The sequence below is a fragment of the Camellia sinensis genome, chromosome 6, assembly GCF_055761805.1.
Source record: "Camellia sinensis isolate YWXY chromosome 6, ASM5576180v1, whole genome shotgun sequence".
Classification (NCBI taxonomy): Eukaryota; Viridiplantae; Streptophyta; class Magnoliopsida; order Ericales; family Theaceae; genus Camellia; species Camellia sinensis.
In genome coordinates, this window is record NC_138966.1 from 66,159,497 (window position 1) to 66,180,786 (window position 21,290).

The 21,290-nt window shown below is 43.3% G+C and overlaps 1 protein-coding gene across 1 annotated transcript; it reads right to left on the reverse strand.

Annotated features, from left to right (window-relative positions):
- Positions 1-381: 381 nt before the first annotated feature.
- Positions 382-20,306, reverse strand: LOC145793335 (uncharacterized). The gene is made up of 9 exons (XM_082876140.1): positions 19,470-20,306; positions 18,947-19,309; positions 3,073-3,177; positions 2,224-2,962; positions 1,838-2,078; positions 928-1,738; positions 791-850; positions 638-688; positions 382-468 (listed from the first exon to the last, which is right to left on the reverse strand). Exons 1-9 carry the CDS (start codon positions 20,304-20,306, stop codon positions 382-384), a joined length of 3,294 nt encoding a protein of 1,097 aa, XP_082732266.1.
- Between the last annotated feature and the right edge of the window lie 984 nt (positions 20,307-21,290).

Here is a 21,290-nt window from a genome sequence, read left to right on the forward strand (position 1 = left end):
AGAGGCTACGCCCATGACAAAAGAAGCCCCAGCTACTATAGCACCTACCAAGATAGATGAACCTGGATTCTGTATCCGCAGGTGCAGGAGCCAAACAAGTAAACCCAAAGAAAAGTATAGAATTCCCTACACAACCCATAGGGATAGGAGATAAGACCCAAAGAAAAACCAACCAGTTAACATCTGTGCAAACCGAAACATGGTTGCTCAAAAACCTATTAAATACACAAAGATGCACAAAAGTCCTCCTACACAACCCGTAGGGATAGGCGAAATACACAATAAAACTATGTAACTAATACAAAGAAAAACAACTGATTTTCTCTCTCATGTAGCACAGCAAGGCGCTTCAAGCAGCCATCACCACAGTACAAACACACCCTACCAACTGCCTCCTGAACCTGTGCAGCAAGCAGCAATCACCGCTCCACACCATAAAACAAATACACTAGCAGCAGCCTGCTGTAACTGCACCATAGAAAACACCACACGTCCGCACCATCAAGTAAGCCTATTGAAAATCATAAAGGAGAAGAAATAACAAACACACTGTATAGGACCTCCCCACACTCAGCCCACAGCACAGCATGTCCCTCCACTCCATATATAACCTCACATCACTTGGCCCACAACTCACATGATTCCTCAAAAGAACCAGAAAGACAGTATACTTGAAAGCTCCAAAAACCTGCACAAACCATATATAAAATATAATAAAAATTAGAGCAAAACATGTATACTGTCTCTCATCACTCAACCGCCAATGTCTAGATATACTTTGCTTGCTCACAACACTCAACCCTCCATTCGGCCACTTCAATTTGGGAGATGATTTAGGATTCATCATAACCTGCAAAAGAACACCCAATTAGTAAACCCCACAAGAGATACTCACCATCACTCGACCCTCAATGAAGGTAATCTCACACCACTCATTCTCCTGCCATCTGCAATAGCATGGTGCGGCTGCATGATTTTGTAAGGTAGATTCCATTCCTTCAAAAGCCAATTATCACCTGCAGAAATTTTAACATTTTCCATTGAAAGAAGCCTACCCCTAACCATTTGGATAATAGAGTTAGTAACAACCTCTTCAGGCTTAAGGGCCTTACTGAAGATTCTACTATTCCTCTCCATCCAAATGTGGTAGACAGTGCAAATAAATGTCAATTTCAGAATCACCACTTTCAAGGAAGTACCACTGGTGGATCTAACAGCAAAATCAACAGTTTCCAACCAAGGCAAAGTAGGCCAATTGGAATTGCACTTGGCAAGAATACCACCCCAAATCCTAGAAGAAAAAATACAGCTAAAAAAAAGATGGGTATGATTCTCCTCAGGATCTTGACAGAAAGGGCAGCAAAGAGTAGGAACAAGACCAAATGCTTGAAGTCTATCACCAGTATTAAGTCTCTCATTTGTGGCCAACCAAGCAATAAAGCTAACCCTAGGGATTGAAGGGGGACCCCAGATAAGTTTGGACCAAGAGACTTGAGGGCCCTTATCCCTCCAACAATCCCAGGCAGACTGGATAGAAAAGTTACCATCAGTAGTCAAACTCCACACTGGAGTATCAGAAGAGCCAGGGGAAGGTAGAAGAGATAAAGGGGTGGAAGAGATCCACTCCTTTATCTCCCAAGAGTTAGAAACAGGCCACTTCCAAGAACTATTAGAGACTATAGAGCTAACCTTGGTGCTATCAGGAAGATTAGTATCATATAGAATTCTAGGCCCAAACCTATGCCACAGCGAACCAAGAGGGTGCCAATTGTCATACCAAAGGAACACATTTTCCCCATTACCAATTTTGAATTAAATGTGAGGATAGATTAAATGCCTGAGTGACAGGATTTTCCTCCAAACCCATGAGGGATCACTAGGAATCTTAACGGACCAAAAGCTCCTACCTTTGAGCAAGTAAGACTTAATCCATTGGCACCACATAGAACAATCCCCACCAGAAAACAAGGACCAAACATGTTTGGCTATAGCAGCCTTGTTCCAGATTGCCAAGTCCTTAAAGCCAAGGCCACCCTCATTTTTTATGTCAGCAAATATATTTCCAAGCAATCTTAGCACTATGTTTTTTCAACTCAACCCCAAACCAAAGAAAAGATCTAAGGATACTCTCAATGTCACCAATGATTTTCTTAGGGAGGATAAAAAGAGAGGACCAATACACTAGCATTGAAAACAGGATAGACCGGATGAGTTGGGCTCTACCAGCATAAGAAAGCAGTTTATTGGTCCAACTTTTAATCCTCATGGTAATTCTCTCAACCAGAATATGGCAATCAGACACTTTAAGCTTGGTAGTGATTAGAGGCACACCAAGGTATTTCACCGGGAGGGAGCCCTCAGTAAAATTGGCAATCTGGAGAATATCCTCTTTAAGCTCTCTACTACACCCCGAGAAAAAAATATTACTCTTACTAGGATTAGGGGTAAGTCCCGATAGATCCCTAAACTCCTCCAATCCCTGCATGATAAGAGTAACAGCACCAGGATCCCCTTTGCTGAAGATCATCAAATCATCAGCAAAACAAAGGTTGACAATTTTAGTTTTCTCACACCTCCAGTGGAATTTGAACAAAGGGCTCCTAGATTTCTCAGCCAAAATCCTAGCAAGAATTTCCATAGCCAACACAAAGAGATACGGGGGCATAGGGTTCCCTTGTCTTAATCCCCTAGCCCCTTTAAAATACTCCTGAAGGCTCCCATTAATACAAATTGAGAAAGAAGGGCTCGTGATACAAGCCTTTATCCAGGTAATCATACAAGGAGGGAAAGCCATAGCTTTAAGAATATCAATGATAAAGTCCCATCTCACAGTATCATAAGCCTTCATAATATCCACTTTCATGGCACACTTAGGAGAATGAGAACTCCTATGGTAACCTCTCATAATCTCTTGGGACAGGAAAATGTTGTCCAAGATCCTTCTACCTTGGACAAAAGCAGACTGCACAGGATCAATCAGATCAGGAAGAGCCAATTTAAGTCTATTAGCTATGATCTTAGCAATGCATTGTAGATGGTATTACAACAAGAGATGGGTCTATAGTCACCAACATGAGTAGGATTAGGAACTTTAGGAATAAGAGCTATGATGGTACTATTGACCTCAAAAAGAAGTTTACCCGAGTCAAAGAATGATTTAATGGCTAAGGTGACATCCTTACCAACAATATCCCAAGAGCTTTTAAAGAAACCAGCGGAATACTGTAGACGTCCCCGAACGCCCCGGGAGGGTGAGTCCCATTCTGTTCATATTCGGGCTCACTACAGTTCAGGACTCTCAAATTGTCACGGTTCTTAATCTGAACCAAAGAGTCCAAATCCGGCAAATTGTTTTGAGAAACATATTTTTAGAAAAAAGTGCCAAACATGGACTGCTTTGCCAGATACAGAGTCGCCACCTAAATATTTTTATGGAGGGATTTAGGAAACCCTGACTCGGTGCCAATGGCCATGTGTCCGTCATCACCAAAGTAGCCTCGGCTCGGGAGCTTGGGTACAATTGGGGAAGGTCAGCTATGAGCACCCCCTCCCGCCCGATCTAAAGATCGGCCTCAACTAACCGTGATATCGAGTTTTGAAAACATTATGCGTTCTTATTCCGGTTATTAGCCTAGAATTACTATGTTATGCGCACAACAAACAAGTATAGACCAAATCGCCTAAATTGGAACAAAACATTTCATGTTTGTTTTGAAAATAGTTTGCTACACGCAAGTAGACTAAAATGCAGATTTTGCCACCCTCAAGTGGGCTTTAGAAAAGATGGTTTTGCCACTATCTAGTGGGCTTAAAACTCACAGTTTTAGTGCATTATTCCAATTTAGGTAATTAAACCTCCACCCATAGGCATTCAAGCAGTTATATCACATGAGCAAGTAGCCTCATGGTAAGCATGCTGTCATGGCAACACTCACACGCATGCAAGGATGCTAAAACATAAATGCTCACCGAGTACTCCAAGCCAAAACAGAAACTAGTTAGTAATCATATGCATGATCCTAGTTCATGTTAAGATGGCTAATGCAACACATGCAAAATGCAACTAAGATAGGCTCGGCTAATCTACAATGACATGTGAGATGCTACAACTAGCACGTATTCAACTTGGAATTGAAATACAATGCAGTTAGTATGATGCGCCGAGCCCGGTGCATGCAAGACAAATGTATGGATGCACGCATGCATAGCATAAGGTATGCTAATTTAAATATGCCCTAATACTAACCATCAAAAGCATGTAAGTAAAAGGGAGAAAGAAGTGGGGGTTGGAAGACATGCACACACGCACCCACACTTATTACAAATTCGCCCTCGCTTGGAGGGACCAAAAGAATATACAAATTAATTATTACAGACCACTTAATTAATTAACAAATTAAATAAACTATGGAAAGCAGTAAAGGCCTCGGGAAGAGGAACCAATGCGCGCGTGCTCGGGTTTGCTCGGAAATCCAACGCCATGCACAAGTTTGCCTCTGTTTTCCCTGCTCTGCTCCTCTGGAAATTGCACAAGTCCCAAGGAGCACTCTATGGACATTGTGGAACACCACCAGCCATGTCCGGATGGTCATCGACCATTTGTAAAGCCATCGGCCAACAACGGATAGCCGGTCGACAGTATAGATGGCTGGCCGGCCAAAGCTTCCTGCAGAACCTGTTTTGACAGCAACAGAAGGAAAAACAAGGCATGGCAATGCATTTCAAGGAAATGTATGCACCACCACATCCCTTATCATATGTATGACTCAAAGGGGTACCGTGCTCGATTCTCGGACCACCAATCGCGCATTTCAATGCGTGATGGCCCAAGATATCAAGTATGCATTTTCAATGTAGAATGAAATGCACATAAACAAACAATGAGCTCAACCTCTATCATACTCAATTCAAGAGGCAAAGCATGCATGCCAATGTAATGCAACCTAGGCATGTGAGCTAAGTGTACAACATGATCATGCAAACAACAAAACCATGTGCAATAGGCACATGAACTAAACAAGTAAGCATGCAAGGCATATAACATCAATGTTAATGACAGACATGCAATAACATGAAAGGCATAACACATGTAGATATGCAAAGCAACTCAATACAAGAAGCATGCCAAATGCGATGACACTTAAACATGCAACACGTAAATAGGCTAAGTACCTAAACATACAAACATGTATAGCATGCAACAACATGCCAAAGGGATGGTCTTAAACTAATTTGGATAGCTCTCTACTAGGTCGAAAACAGCGGCCAAATGTTATGGAAATGAGGGCCAAAACACATACAAGCATGCATGCACACCAGGTCCAACACTTAGGCACCAAAGAGCAACTTCGAAGCGCACTTAAAAGAGGATAAACATGGATACATGGCATGCATAGAAAGCTCTGAAATCATGTTATAGAAGGTGCAAAACCAAGTAAACATTTTAAGCTAAGCATGCAACAATGGTCTAAAACTCAAGGCAAGCCAAGAGGGGTTACATGGTAGCTATACAAAGCAAAGCATGGATGACCCGAATGACCCAAAACAGACCTCAAGCACACTAAAACTTGCATAAAATCTTCACAAAGCTAAGCCAAAACAAGTAAGCATAATGGTCTACATGCTACATACATGTTAAGGCAATTTCATGGCATTACAAGACAAGTATGCAAAGCAAGCATGGTGTGTCTAAACCAAGTAAAAACAGTGCTATATCATGGCAAAATAAGCACAAATAACACTTAATACATGGCCAACATGAACTTAAAAATGGTGCTCACACATGAGGCTAAAATGGCACTTTTTGAAGACAACAAGGAGAGGGGATGGCCCTCTCCTTCTTGGGATCTTAAACCACCATCCTCACCACTGAAATCCCTCAAGATTTCTGTGGTGAGGAGGCCCAAACAAGGTGGTCCCGAAGCTCACCAAAAATAGCACAAAATGGGGCCAAACAAGGCCTAGGAGGGGGTAAACGACCCCAAACACAAAAGTGACCTGAATTAAGTATCTTAAACAGAAAAAAACAAATTTTTTTTCTGTTATACACAAAGCCCAAATCCGCAAGCAAGACAGGCTAAAAGGGTGTGCAAAAACGGGGAATAAAGAGGGAAAAGGGGTTACCTTTGAAGACCAGCAAGAACCAGCAGCCTTTAGACCCAAAAATGCAACCCTCAACCTCTGAAAACAAGCTCCAAGAACCTCCAAGTGATGATGGAAGTGTGTGGCTATGAAGTGGTGTGCAATAGGTCAAGAACAAGACCCTTTTGGACCCTCTAACCCACCCAAATGTAGAGGGAGAGGGAGATATAGAGAGAGAGTGATATATATATCTTATATATCAGATTTTTTCAACCCTCTAAAGGGGAGGAGAGGCCCTCTTTTTATAGAGAAACCAATGGGGCAAAGCTTCTCTTAGAAGCTTTGAGCAAAAAGGCCAAGCTTCTCTTAGAAGCTTGGAGCAAAAGGGCCAAGCTTCTTGGAGAAGCTAGGCAAAGGGGTCAACGGGTTCAAGCTTCTTCAAGAAGCTAAAAAAGGGTCAAGCTTCTTGGAGAAGCTAAAAAGGTGAAAGCTTCTTGGAGAAGCTAAAAATGTTCAAGCTTCTTGGAGAAGCTAAAAAAGGGTCAAGCTTCTTGGAGAAGCTAAATAGGGTCAAAAGGTTCAAGCTTCTTGGAGAAGCTAAAAAAAGGGTCAAGCTTCTTGGAGAAGCTAAAAAGGGTCAAAAGGTTCAAGCTTCTTGGAGAAGCTAAAAAAAGGATCAAAAGGGTCAAGCTCCCTCAAGAAAAGGTCTCGGCCAGGAAAAGTGGCTGATTGATCAAAAACAGTGGCCGGCCGACCAAACACAATGCCGACCGACCATCAATAGTGCCGACCGGCCATCACCAATGGTCGGTGGCAAGGAAACAAGGCCGGTGGCCTCAAGCCATGGCCGGTGAGGTGTGGGGATGGCCTACAAGCTATTTCCCACCCTCAGAAGCAAAACAATAAGTGTTTGATGTAAAACCAAACACAAAACAAACAAGTCGAGAGGTCTTGAGGCAAGGCGCGTAGCCGAAACCTCCGAGAACTCAAGGCGAACACGAACAGGGATGATCATCGAGTGTTCAAACGATGACGTCCAAGTCTTGAGGACGGTCAAAAATGGGGTGTCTACAGTTGCCCCTCTTTGACAGAACTCGAAAGTCATAAAAGTGACGGGAGTCAGTGTCAAAGCCCAGAGACGACCCATTTCTGACAAGGCTGAAGACTCAGACAAAAGCATACAAGCTACAAATAAAGGGATGCGCTCGAGGGCAGGGGCAAAATGCAAGACAATGCACAAAGCCGAGCATAACTTATGATCATGCAAAGAAACATAGGGACCTATCCCGGTGTTTCGGAAAGGTATAAGCATTGGAACGTATTCCAAATGCTCTTAACCAAAGAGAGAGGAACATAGGAATGCATCCCTGTGTTCCGGAAGAGCGGAAGAAACATAGGGATGTATCCCAGTGTTTCGAAAAAGTGAAAGAAACATAGGGACGTATCCCGGCGTTTCGGAAAAAGAAGGAGAAACATAGGGACGTATCCCGAAGTTTCGGAAGGAAAGAGAAACATAGGGACGTATCCTGGAGTTTCAGAAGGAATGAGAAACATAGGGACGTATCCCGGAGTTTCGGAAGGAATGAGAAACATAGGGACGTATCTCGGAGTTTCGAAAAGAAAGAAAAGCATAGAGATGTATCCCAGTGTTCCAGAGTGGTTCAAGCACCAGAACGTATTCCAAATGCTCTTAACCAAAGAGGGAGAAATATAGGGACATATCCCGGTGTTTCGAAATGGTGTGAGCATTGGAACGTATTCCAAACGCTTTTAACCGAAGAGAGAGAAACATAGGGACGTATCCTGGTGTTTCGGAAAAGAAGAAGAAACATAGGGACATATCCCGGTGTTTCAGAAAAAGAAGGAGAAATATAGGGACGTATCCCGATGTTTCGGAAAGAAGAGAGAAACATAGGGACGTATCCCGGTGTCTCGGAAAGAAGAGAGAAACATAGGGACGTATCCCAGTGTCTCGGAAAGAAGAGAGAAACATAGGGACATATCCCAGAGTTTCGGAAGGAATAGAGAAACATAGGGACGTATCCCGGTGTCTCGGAAAGAAGAGGGAAACATAGGGACGTATCCCGGAGTTTCGGATGGAATGAGAAACATAGGGACGTATCCCGGTGTTTCCGAATAGGAAGGAGAAATATAGGGACGTATCCCGGTGTTTCGGAAAGAAGAGAGAAACATAGGGACGTATCCCAGTGTTTCTGAATAGGAAGGAGAAACATAGGGACGTATCCCGGTGTTTCGGAAAGAAGAGAGAAACATAGGGACGTATCCCAGTGTTTCGGAATGCAGGAGAAACGTAGGGACGTATCCCGGTGTTTCGAATGGAGAGAAACATAGGGACGTATCCCGGTGTTTCGAATGGAGAGAAACATAGGGACGTATCCCGGTGTTTCGGAAAGGTATAGAAACATAGGGACGTATCCTGGTGTTTCAAAAAAGGGATGGAAACATCGGGACGTATCCCAGTGTTTCGGAAAGAATGAGAAACATAGGGACATACCCTGGTGTTTGGGAGAGAGAGAAACGTAGGGACGTATCCCAGTGTTTCGCAAGGAATGAGAAACGTAGGGACGTATCCCAGTGTTTCGCAAGGAATGAGAAACGTAGGGACGTATCCCAGTGTTTCGCAAGGAATGAGAAACATAGGGACGTATCCCGGTGTTTCGGAAAGAAAGAGAAACATAGGGACGTATCACGGTGTTTCGAAGAAAGAGAAACGTAGGGACGTATCCCGGTGTTCCGCAAGCAATGAGAAACATGGGGACGTATCCCGGTGTTTCGAATTGAAGGAGAAACATAGGGACGTATCCCAGTGTTTCAGAACAAGGAGAAGAAACAGAGGGACGTATCCCGGTGTTTCAGAACAAGGAGAAGAAACATAGGGACGTATCCCAGTGTTTCAGAATGAGAAGGGGAAACATAAGGACGTATCCCCGTGTTTCCGAATAAGAGAGAGTGCATAACAATGCAAGCGAAATGGGTGCATAACAATGCAAGTAAAGAGTGTTCATGATAATGCAATACAGGTGCACAAGGCAGTGCGAGTGAGGTGCACAAGAGAAGTGCGATAAAATGCATTTTCTATGCAAGTATGGGGGCATTTTCTATGCAACAAACAGGAGCATATTCTATGCAATATTGAAAGCAAGCATATTCTATGCATGAATCATAATGATGCGCGGCACACATGTAACAGAAGTGTATATAAAAGTGCACATTCTATGCAATGGAAGGGCATCAAACATGTACTCTGGTGCCTCCAATTTACCTTTTGGAGGACTTGGCAATACGCTCAGCTCAAAAGGGGACACCCTGTTTATATTAGCGAGAGATAACATCTGCATATAAAACCCTCGGTTGCTGCTTGGACTGCCATTCTGACTTGAAGCAGGCTTACACTTGGGGTCGAGATACACTCATACTCCAGAGAAATGGTGAGGCCTGAGAAGGTGCACCTGGAGTGCAGTCTCAGAATTTGCCGGAGTTGAAACAGACTAAGATGCTCCAAATTTTCCCTCTTTTCTTTTGCTTTGTAGTCTGGAACCTATATGGCTTCAGATAGGTCCTTGTTCTACTGTTCTCACATGACTTGGGTTGAACCTTGCGGTTTATGAAAGAAAGAATCTTGTTTTGCATAAATGTGCAGAATGGCACAGCACTCTGAGCATAAAACAATTTTTTGAAAATGAGAAAAGGGTTCTCAACCGGGTATTGAGCCTACAACTGAACACAGCATACTATGACTCAACAAAAGGTACACGACCTAAACACATCGAGTAACGCTCAAAAAAGACTCAAAACAAAAGTTGAGGTAAACAAAACAAAAGACACGACACACAGACGTGTTACAAAGACAAGAGACCTTCTCAGTTCGCGAGGAGCCAGTTTCTCCGGGTAGTGTTTGCCACCCTTTTCTCATTTGTGATTCTCACATCACTCTACCACTCAATCTCTGTTTTTCTGAAAAAAGCCATTTTCTCACTTTTTCTCTCAGCTCACATTTCTCTATTCTTCAATCTCTCATTTTTTTCATCCCTCCCCTGGGTGGTTGATGGATAAGCTGGAAATTGTGGGCTCTTGCCCTTGGTATTTTACCAGATTCTCAATCTTGTTCACAACAGTGAGTTTCTTCCACAGAGGGGTTGCGCTACAATTGGGTGTGTAGCAAATCTGCTGCTGACATCGGTTGATGATGCTCTTCTGGGGAGTTTGGACGTGATCAGATCTGCCCAGATGAGGGAATGGGATATCTTGTCCCATTCCGGTTCGTGCTTCGCACTTGGCTTGATACCTCGTTGCTTGGAGGATGAGAGAACTTTCAGCTCTTTTGTGGTCAGCTTCAGTGGTGTCCATTTCTGGCGAATATGGTGCCCCTTTCAGCAAGTAGAGTGCCCTTTCTGGCAAGTATGTTGACAATGGAAGAAAGACAGAGCACCTGACTCAACTATGCCCCTATTTCATCATTTTGACCATTTTTTGTTTTTGCTTTCTGCTAAAACAATTTTGACCGATATGAAAGTTAGATTAACATACTTGTTCGATTTTTGATTTGAAAATCATGCAAGTCAAGCTATGAGTACTGAAAATTTTCCTTTTTTGGGTCCAAGAAATGGTCCAGTTTTTTGGAAAAATGGAATAATTTTCGAGAGAATAGTCAACCTCAGTAAAAATTCTCTAAAACTATTTTTTTGCAAATGGTCAATGCTCAACGAGCACGGAACCTACTCTTGAGATGCGCAACTTCCGATCCGAAGGAAAATTGCCCCTTGCTTGAAAAGAGCTGCACGGCAACAGAAAGTTGCCCCTTGTTTGAAAGGCACCACGGCACACTGTATGGCAACGGAAAGTTGCCCCTTGTTTGGATAGCATCGCATCGCAGCGCATTGTAATCAGTCCTCAGAGTGACGATGACAACCGAACTCTCGGATACAGAGAAGGCAAAGATGATCAAAACCATTGCGTGGACACAATCGAATTGGAGTGTTTTACGGCTGGACTTTAGAATGAAGTTGCCTACGTATCCCAAAGATGGGAATCAAGCCTCACGTAGTTCGGGGTTAAGGTACACTCGGGTATTAACCTCTCCTTTTACGCTCTAACTTTTGCCAAGGCCGCCCTTTCTGGGTTTTCAACCTTGCGAGCTTTGTTGTTCTTTTCTTTTCATTTCTTTTCTTCTTTTTTCTTTTTCATCTTTTCTTTTCATTTTCTTTATTTTCATTTTTTTTGTTTGTTGTTTGTTTTTTTTGTTCTTTTCTTCATTCTTTTTCTTGCTCTGACTTTTGCCTGGGTCGCCCTTCCGGGTTTTCGGCCCAGCGAGCCTCTCAAGAGTAAAAGTGTAGCTTTGTCCACGTCAAATGGTTTTGAGATCCCGAAGTCATCTGAATCCAAGAGAATGGATATTGTTCGCTGACGATGCAGGAGTCCATCCAATGGGGGGCTGAATTTGCCCCTAGTGTTGTGGATCGGAACTCAGTTTTTCTTCAGCAATACTTTCTTCTTTCCTCCTTCTGGGATTTGGCATTCTTGCCGACCTTCTTGGATTTGTTGAATGATCCATCTTCGGCTCTTCGAGCACATTTGAAATTTTTTTCCCCCAGTTCCAGGGGTGCTTCTGATCTAGCTTTGCAAGCTTCTTTTGATGACATTTGATCTTCTAGATCTGACTTTTCTTGCCGTTGATTCACGGGCTGCTTCGAATCTGGCCACACAGGCCTCACATTGTAGTTGACCTTTGAACTTTCTGAATTTAAGTCCAAGGTTTGAAAATGAGGGGTCGAGTCTTGAGGCTGAGAGCGATCCTAGGCTGCACAATCTCAAGAGCGATTCCACACAAGTCTTCGCAGGACCGCGCAAAACATTTTTTTTGAAATCTTTTAAGAAAATGACAAATCGCTCGCGCTGAAGACAATGTAGGACCAATCTGGATCAAGCCAGGATCCTTCCCAGTACTCACACTAACAAGCATGATCTCAATCATTAAGGGCTTAGCATGCCTCTCTTTCTCTCAATTGATCAAATTTTGCAAAACCCGAGGAATTCCTTCCTCTTCGTTTTTATCACAATGTTTCGAAAAAAGTTTTGGAAAACTTAGGTCGATGCAATGAATTCAAGGCACAGAAAAGACACAGCTTCTAGTCAAATACTGCCATCTCATTTAGAATTTCCGGCACCACTGGCACACGGCAGAAGCAAACACAAGAGTGTGAGAATTACTGTTTTTTTATTCAGATCTATTGGTGTAACTGGCTCCAAGGCAGAAACAGACTCAAAAGAAAGCAAAAAAAAAACAAACACAAAACAAGCAAGTGATGTCTGAGATAACACCCTCGAAATCACCCGACTCTAACAAAACAGGACTGACTCAATACAACAAGACAAACCCGGCTGACTCAGCATGAAAAGACTGACTCAATACAGAATGACAAGACTGACCCAATACCCAAGTCAGAAAGTACAAAACTAACATTCGCAAATACTCAAAACAATGCGTGCCAAACGCCACATCTTGGAATAAACTGAACGCCGCCCGCAGGTGGTTCATCCCTCGATCACATCACATTATCCCCCACAAGTTCACTGATCAAGTGCCGATAGACTTTGTAGGACCTGGTGCGGGGATGACCCTGTTGTCAATCAAATTTTGTATCTCGTGACGGAGACGGACGTAACTATCGGTGTTATGACTGGTCTGTTGATGAAAAGCACAGTACTTAGTCAGGTCATGCTTTCGAGGGAGAGGATCGGGTAGAGGCCGTTGTTCCAACGGTTTCAGATATCTTTTCCTGAGTAGGACCCCTAGGGCTTTAGACAAAGGCATATAGAGTGGGGTGAAACCCCTCTTGCCTCGGGGTAGATAGTCTGAAGTTCAGGGGTTTGAAGTGGATGTACAAACAAAGGGGGTGGCTACTCTTGGTGTGGTCGTAGTGACCATGCCCACTTCAGAAGATCTTGCAGCTGCATCACCGCTAATGGTCGCACTTGAATTGCGGGAAAATGCCCTCCTAGGCTGTTCCTTTTCTTGGTCAATAAGGCCCTGCTTCATAGCGTCCTCGATCTATACTCCCATCTCATGCAAATCTAAAAAGGTCGGGAAGGGGAGCACGATCATTTTTTGCATTAGTTTGGGCTGGAGGTTGCGCACAACCATCCGTATTTGATCCTTATCCGTTGGCCTAATGGTCATCATTGAGGTCGTGGCCCTCTAGCGGGCCACAAATTCCGAGAAGCTCTCCTTTGGCTCTTGGCGGGTGACTTCAAGATCGCGAGTTGTGACCTCAATCTGTGCGTTGTAGAAGTATTGATCACTGAAGGCCTCAGCCATCTCTTCCCAATTCTGTTTCACAGAGTTCTCCAATTTTGCATACCAGATTACGGCTATCCCAGACAGGGTCCGGCCAAACAATGATAGCTTCTGTAATCTGGTGAGGCCCATCGGCCTTGGTATGTCTGAAAACAGCCGCAAGTGCACCATGGGATCCCCGGACCCATCGAAACGGTCAATATGTGGCATCTTGAATCTGTCCGGCAGCATCACAGCCGAGTCTGTATACCCATCATCAATGTCAGGAATGGAGTGGGCCCCCTGAGACTTCTTGAACAATTTCTCAAGCTTGCTCACTTTGAATGCTGTGGGGTCTGTCTCGATATCAAAGTGGGGGTCTGGTAGGTTGGTGGGTGTTTTAGATAGCTGGGGTAGAACCGGGGGTGGAGCTGGCCCTGTCGGAATGTCCGTATCTTCCTAGACATTAGTTGTCTCCCCGAGTGTTGGAACTCTTGGTGGGGGAGGAGCCTGGTGTGGAGTAGATACTCCAGTTTGCTGCTCTAACCTGGCAATTGTCTCTGCCTGTTGGGTTATGACCACAGCCTGTTGCTTGGCGAATTCTGCTTGACGGACAGCGTCTTGCTGCATGGCTTTCATACTATCCTGGAGTTAGCGCACCATCTCTTCCAGACCCGACATACTGCCGTGATCTAACTGATCTATCGGTATATCTGTCTCTGTGGTAAAAGTAGATATCTCAACCCAACCGCACACAGGTGAGATGGATAATGACTGCTAATCCGAAGACTGTTGAACTGATGATCTCTGCCTGACTGGCCTTTTTACCCTGCCTCTGGCAAAGGAGCACTGATTGCTCTTGAACTGAATCTCTGACCTGACAAAGTCTATTAGCACATGTTCGATGAACCTCGGGGGATATTGGAGCCTTTTGAAGTTATGGTTCCAGGACTACCTAGCAAAAGAGAAAACAGACAGCACCTCAGCCTGATTTCACCAAAACAGATATGAGCATACTAGGATGACAGTGCCCTCTACTGAATTCTGTCCCAAAATTCTGCCTGTAAACTGATACCCTCAGGTAAAACTAATTCCCCAAATATTGATCCTGATGCCCATAGGCCTGATACTCAAACTTGCAAACTAATACATGCATTCCCTGTAGAGACGCACTCTAAAAGCACATAACAAGCAAGTGAGAGCCAAAACACCCCTATGTTGGGGTAGGATTTCCCTGTCCTATTTTGTCAAGAGCTAGGGTTTCACTACGCACGCAGCGGTTTCAAACAACCTAACATCGGGTAAGCAACTTGTCCTAGTTTGGAATAGTCACTATGGATTTCGATATGCACTAGGACGAATGGTCGAAAAGGGTGCCCCAGTAAAATCAGGGTTTGCGTTCCCATACTGTCAGAGCCCACAACCGGTTAGCCTTATGGCATGCTTTGACAAAGTCAAGCCTCCGGCAAACCGTTCAGGAATGGCAGATGGCAAACACGGTGTCCTAGGCGCACCAATGCACATGCAATGCAAAGAGACACATAAATGAAATCAAAACAGGATATCATGAATTCGAGTCAAGCTCTCAAAAATCCCCTGCAGAGCCGCCAGAAACTGTAGACGTCCCCGAACACCCCGGGAGGGTGAGTCCCGTTCTGTTCATATTCGGGCTCACTATAGTTCAGGACTCTCAAATTGTCACAGTTCTTAATCTGAACCAAAGAGTCCAAATCCGGCAAATTGTTTTGAGAAACAGATTTTTAGAAAAGAAGTGCTAAACATGGAATGCTTTGCCAAATACAGAGTCGCCACCTAAATATTTTTATGGGGGGATTTAGGAAACCCTGACTCGGTGCCAATGGCCACGTGTCCGTCATCACCAAAGTAGCCTCGGCTCGGGAGCTTGGGTAAGATTGGGGAAGGTCAGCTATGAGCACCCCCTCTCGCCCGATCCGAAGATCGGCCTCTACTAACCGTGATATCGAGTTTTGAAAACATTATGCGTTCTTATTCCGGTTATTAGCCTAGAATTACTATGTTATGTGCACAACAAACAAGTATAGACCAAATCGCCTAAATTGGAACAAAACATTTCATGTTTGTTTTGAAAATAGTTTGCTACATGCAAGTAGACTAAAATGCAGATTTTGCCACCCTCAAGTGGGCTTTAGAAAAGATGGTTTTGCCACTATCTAGTGGGCTTAAAACTCACAGTTTTAGTGTATTAATCCAATTTAGGTAATTCAACTTCTACCCACAGGCATTCAAGCAGTTATATCACATAAGCAAGTAGCCTCATGGTAAGCATGCTATCATGGCAACACTCACACGCATGCAAGGATGCTAAAACATAAATGCTCACCGAATACTCCAAGCCAAAACAGAAACTAGTTAGTAATCATATGCATGATCCTAGTTCATGTTAAGATGGCTAATGAAACACATGCAAAATGCAACTAAGATAGGCTCGGCTAATCTACAATGACATGTGAGATGCTACAACTAGCACGTATTTAACTTGGAATTGAAATACAATGCAGTTAGTATGATGCGCCGAGCCCGGTGCATGCAAGACAAATGTATGGATGCACGCATGCATAGCATAAGGTATGCTAATTTAAATATGCCCTAATACTAACCATCAAAAGCATGTAAGTAAAAGGGAGAAAGAAGTGGGGGTTGGAAGACATGCACACACGCACCCACACTTATTACAAATTCGCCCTCGCCTGGAGGGACCAAAAGAATATACAAATTAATTATTACAGACCACTTAATTAATTAACAAATTAACTAAACTATGGGAAGCAGTAAAGGCCTCGGGAAGAGGATCCAATGCGCGCGTGCTCGAGTTTGCTCGGAAATCCAACGACATGCACAAGTTTGCCTCTGTTTTCCCTGCTCTGCTTCTCTGAAAATTGCACAAGTCCCAGGGAGCACTCTATGGACACTGTGGAACACCACCGGCTAAGACAGAACACCACCGGCCATGTCCAGATGGTCATCGACCATTTGTAAAGCCATCGGCCAACAACGGATAGCCGGTCGGCAGTATAGATGGCCGGCCAACCAAAGCTTCCTGCAGAACCTGTTTTGACAGCAACAGAAGGAAAAACAAGGCATGGCAATGCATTTCAAGCAAATGTATGCACCACCACATCCCTTATCATATGTATGACTCAAAGGGGTACCGTGCTCGATTCTCGGACCACCAATCGCGCATTTCAATGCGTGATGGCGCAAGAGATCAAGTATGCATTTTCAATGTAGAATGAAATGCACATAAACAAACAATGAGCTCAACCTCTATCATATTCAATTCAAGAGGCAAAGCATGCATGCCAATGTAATGCAACCTAGGCATGTGAGCTAAGTGTGCAACATGATCATGCAAACAACAAAACCATGTGCAATAGGCACATGAACTAAACAAGTAAGCATGCAAGGCATATAACATCAATGTTAATGACACACATGCAATAACATGAAAGGCATAACACATGTAAATATGCAAAGCAACTCAATACAAGAAGCATGCCAAATGCGATGACACTTAAACCTGCAACATGTAAATAGGCTAAGTACCTAAACATACAAACATGTATAGCATGCAACAACATGCCAAAGGGATGGTCTTAAACTAATTTGGACAGCTCTCTACTAGGTCCAAAACAGCAGCCAAATGTCATGGAAATGAGGGCCAAAACACATACAAGCATGCATGCACACAAGGTCCAACACTTAGGCACCAAAGAGAAACTTTAAAGCACACTTAAAAGAGGATAAACATGGATACATGGCATGCATAGAAAGCTCTGAAATCATGTTATAGAAGGTGCAAAACCAAGTAAACATTTCAAGCTAAGCATGCAATAATGGTCTAAAACTCAAGGCAAGCCAAGGGGGGTTACATGGTAGCTATACAAAGCAAAGCATGGATGACCCGAATGACCCAAAACAGACCTCAAGCGCACTAAAACATGCATAAAAGCTTCACAAAGCTAAGCCAAAACAAGTAAGCATAGTGGTCTAAATGCTAGATACATGTTAAGGCAATTTCATGGCATTACAAGACAAGTATGCAAAGCAAGCATGGTGTGTCTAAACCAAGTAAAAACAGTGCTATATCATGGCAAAATAAGCACAAATAACACTTAAGACATGGCCAACATGAACTTAAAAATGGTGCTCATACATGAGGCTAAAATGGCACTTTTTGAAGACAACAAGGAGAGGGGATGGCCCTCTCCTTCTTGGGATCTTAAACCACCATCCTCACCACTAAAATCCATCAAGATTTCAATGGTGAGGAAGCCCAAACAAGGTGGTCCCGAAGCTCACCAAAAATAGCACAAAATGGGGCCAAACAAGGCCTAAGAGGGGGTAAACGACCCCAAACACAAAAGTGACCTTAATGAAGTATCTTAAACAGAAAAAAAAGAACTTTTTTATATTATACACAAAGCCCAAATCCGCAAGCAAGACAGGCTAAAAGGGTGTGCAAAAATGGGAAATAAAGAAGGAAAAGGGGTTACCTTTGAAGACCAGCAAGAACCAGCAGCCTTTAGACCCAAAAATACAACCCTCAACCTCTGAAAACAAGCTCCAAGAACCTCCAAGTGATGAGGGAAGTGTGTGGCTATGAAGTGGTGTGCAATAGGTCAAGAACAAGACCCTTTTGGACCCTCTAACCCACCCAAATGTAGAGAGAGAGGGAGATATAGAGAGAGAGTGATATATATATATATATATATATATATATATCTTATATATCAGATTTTTTCAACCCTCTAAAGGGGAGGAGAGGCCCTCTTTTTATAGAGAAATCAAGGGGGCAAAACTTCTCTTAGAAGCTTGGAGCAAAAGGGCCAAGCTTCTTGGAGAAGCTAGGCAAAGGGGTCAAGGGGTTCAAGCTTCTTTAAGAAGCTAAAAAAGGGTCAAGCTTCTTGGAGAAGCTAAAAAGGTGAAGCTTCTTGGAGAAGCTAAAATGGTTCAAGCTTCTTGAAGAAGCTAAAAAAGGGTCAAGCTTCTTGGAGAAGCTAAAAAGGGTGAAAAGGTTCAAGCTTCTTGGAGAAGCTAAAAAGGGTCAAAAGGTTCAAGCTTCTTGGAGAAGCTAAAAAAAGGATCAAAAGGGTCAAGCTCCCTCAAGAAAAGGTCTCGGCCAAGAAAAGTGGCCGATTGATCAAAAACAGTGGCCGGCCGACCAAACACAATGCCGACCGACCATCAATAGTGCTGACCGGCCATCACCAATGGCCGGTGGCAAGGAAACAAGGCCGGTGGCCTCAAGCCATGGCCGGTGAGGTGTGGGGATGGCCTACACGCTATTTCCCACCCTCAGAAGCAAAACAATAAGTGTTTGATGTAAAACCAAACACAAAACAAACAAGTCGAGAGGTCTTGAGGCAAGGCGCGTAGCCAAAACCTCCGAGAACTCAAGACGAATACGAACAGGGATGATCATCGAGTGTTTAAACGATGACGTCCAAGTCTTGAGGACGGTCAAAAATGGGGTGTCTACAAATACCCATCCGGACCAGGGGCTTTATTGGCCTTTAAAGACTAAAAAACCTCCTTGATTTCAGTTTCAGAAACAGGCTTGGACATCGAAACAGATTGAGAGAGAGAGACTTTTTTATGCACCAAAGATTGAATCCTCTCAAAACCCTTATATTGATCCATGGAGGGGGTACCAAATAAATTGGTATAAAAATTGATAAAAGAGGTGTGGACATTAGTACTATTGGTAGACCTAGTACCATCACCCATGTCAACACTCAAGATTTTCCCTCTATTGATATTACTCTTCACAGACCTAAAAAAGAATTTGCTATTCCTATCCCCAAGGCCAAGCCACTGCACTCTGGATTTTTGAAGAGCAAGGCTCTCTTCTAATTTACTAAGCTTAATGTACTTGTTCAAATCCTCTCTCTCCTGAGATTGCAAACCACTGTTCACAGGATCTTTGTCAAGTTTATATTGAATAAGATCCAGAGTGCAATTTGGACACGAGTAGACGAGTAGAAATGTCACTAAAATCCTTCTTATTCAAAAGCTTAAGGCTAACTTTAAGCTTCCTAAGTTTTTGACAGACCCTGAACATAGGAACACCCTGAATGTACTGCCCCCAAGTGTTAGAAACAATACTTAGAAAATCTGGATGTTGAGACCAGAAATCAAAGTATTTGAATGGTTTCTTGAAAGAGCACTTGGTGGCACTGATATTGACCACAGCAGGGGAGTGATCAGAAATACCAGAAGGGAGAAATTGGGCAGTAGCCTCAGGAAATTTGTCTAGCCAAGCCTCATTAACTAGGACTCTATCAATTTTAGTAGTTATATATGCCCCCTCACTCCTATTGTTAGCCCAGGTGAATTGGCAGCCACCATAAGATAAATCGGCCAACTCAGAAGCATTCACATAAGTATTAAATTCCTCATTTTCATTAGTCCAATTAGGAGTCCCCCCAATTTTTTCCTGCTGGTATCTAATAGCATTAAAATCACCCAGAAAAACACAAGGAACTTTGGATTTAACACGGGAGATATCAAGCATAGATTCAAAAAAAACCTTTCTCAATGTGTGCTTATTTTCAGTATAAACAAAAGTTGCATAAAATATTTCATTGGAAGCCAATTCAACAATTTTACACAAAATATGCCGAGTAGACATAGAAAGCATTTGAACATCACAAAAAACATTGTTCCAGCACACCCAGACTCTACCAGTTTCAGTTGGTTTTGAATTAGAGAGCACAGACCATTGATCAAAACATTTACCACAGATATTACTCTCATTTGACTGTTTTATTTTGGTTTCCAAAACCCCCATGACATGAATATTTTCTTTAAGCACAAACTTTTTAACTTCTTTTTGTTTAGAAGGATCATTCAATCCTCTAACATTCCATGAAGCAATTTTTACATTCATAGGGACATAAAAAGAGATAGTGACAAAACCCACAACCAACTGAAACTGTGTTACCTCTTTTTCTTCCTCTGGCTGCTACTACCTTTGCCAGAGGGCTTGTTCATCACCTGCTAGGATGGAGTAGCAGAGCTAGAGAGCAACTTTTCAGCCTTAGTTTCTTTAACCACATTGTCCAGCATTTCAGCAGCATTTGGAACCACCAGCTTTGCAATCTCGAACACCCTCTTTTGGAACCTACCCACGTCACTACTTTCAGAGCTCTGCTCTTCCGTGGATGAGCTCTTGTCAGCAGAAGTCTCATGAGTGTCAAAGGATTGATCAGGTGAGTCCACCACAGTAGTAGCAGGTTCAGAAACTGGAGCTGGGACTGGAATTTCAACTACTATAGAAACTGGAACTGGGATAGGATGTTCCACTACTTCTGGGATAGTTTCCAACTCAGGTTCACCCACCTTCCTCTTCCCCTTATCTTGAACAGTGGTCCAATCTTCTTCTTGAACATGGACATTTTCCTCAGATGTCTTATGCAGGGAAATCATCTTGGCCACCTGTTGAGACACACACTTTTGAGTGCTATGTCCAAATATTTGACAATGTTGACACCTTGATGGCAGCCCCTTGTAGACGCACCCGTGGGCCTCATGCTACTACAGTTCGGACTCGCGATTTTTGTTATCGCGGTTCTTAATCTGAACCAAAGAGTCCAAATCTGGCAAATCGTTTTGAGAAACAGATTTTTGAAAAAGTAGTGCCAAACATGGACTGCAGCAGAGGGCAAAATCTTGCATGGCAATACAGTTCAAGCAATTTATGCACCCATCACATTCCTTATCATGTTAATGACTCAAAGGAGGATGTGCCCCAATTCTCGGACCACCAATCACGCATTTCCATGCATGATGGCCCAAAGAATCAAGTGTGCAACTTCAATTTCAAAATGCATGCAAACCAAATAAACACACAAGGAGGCCTAACCTCTATCAT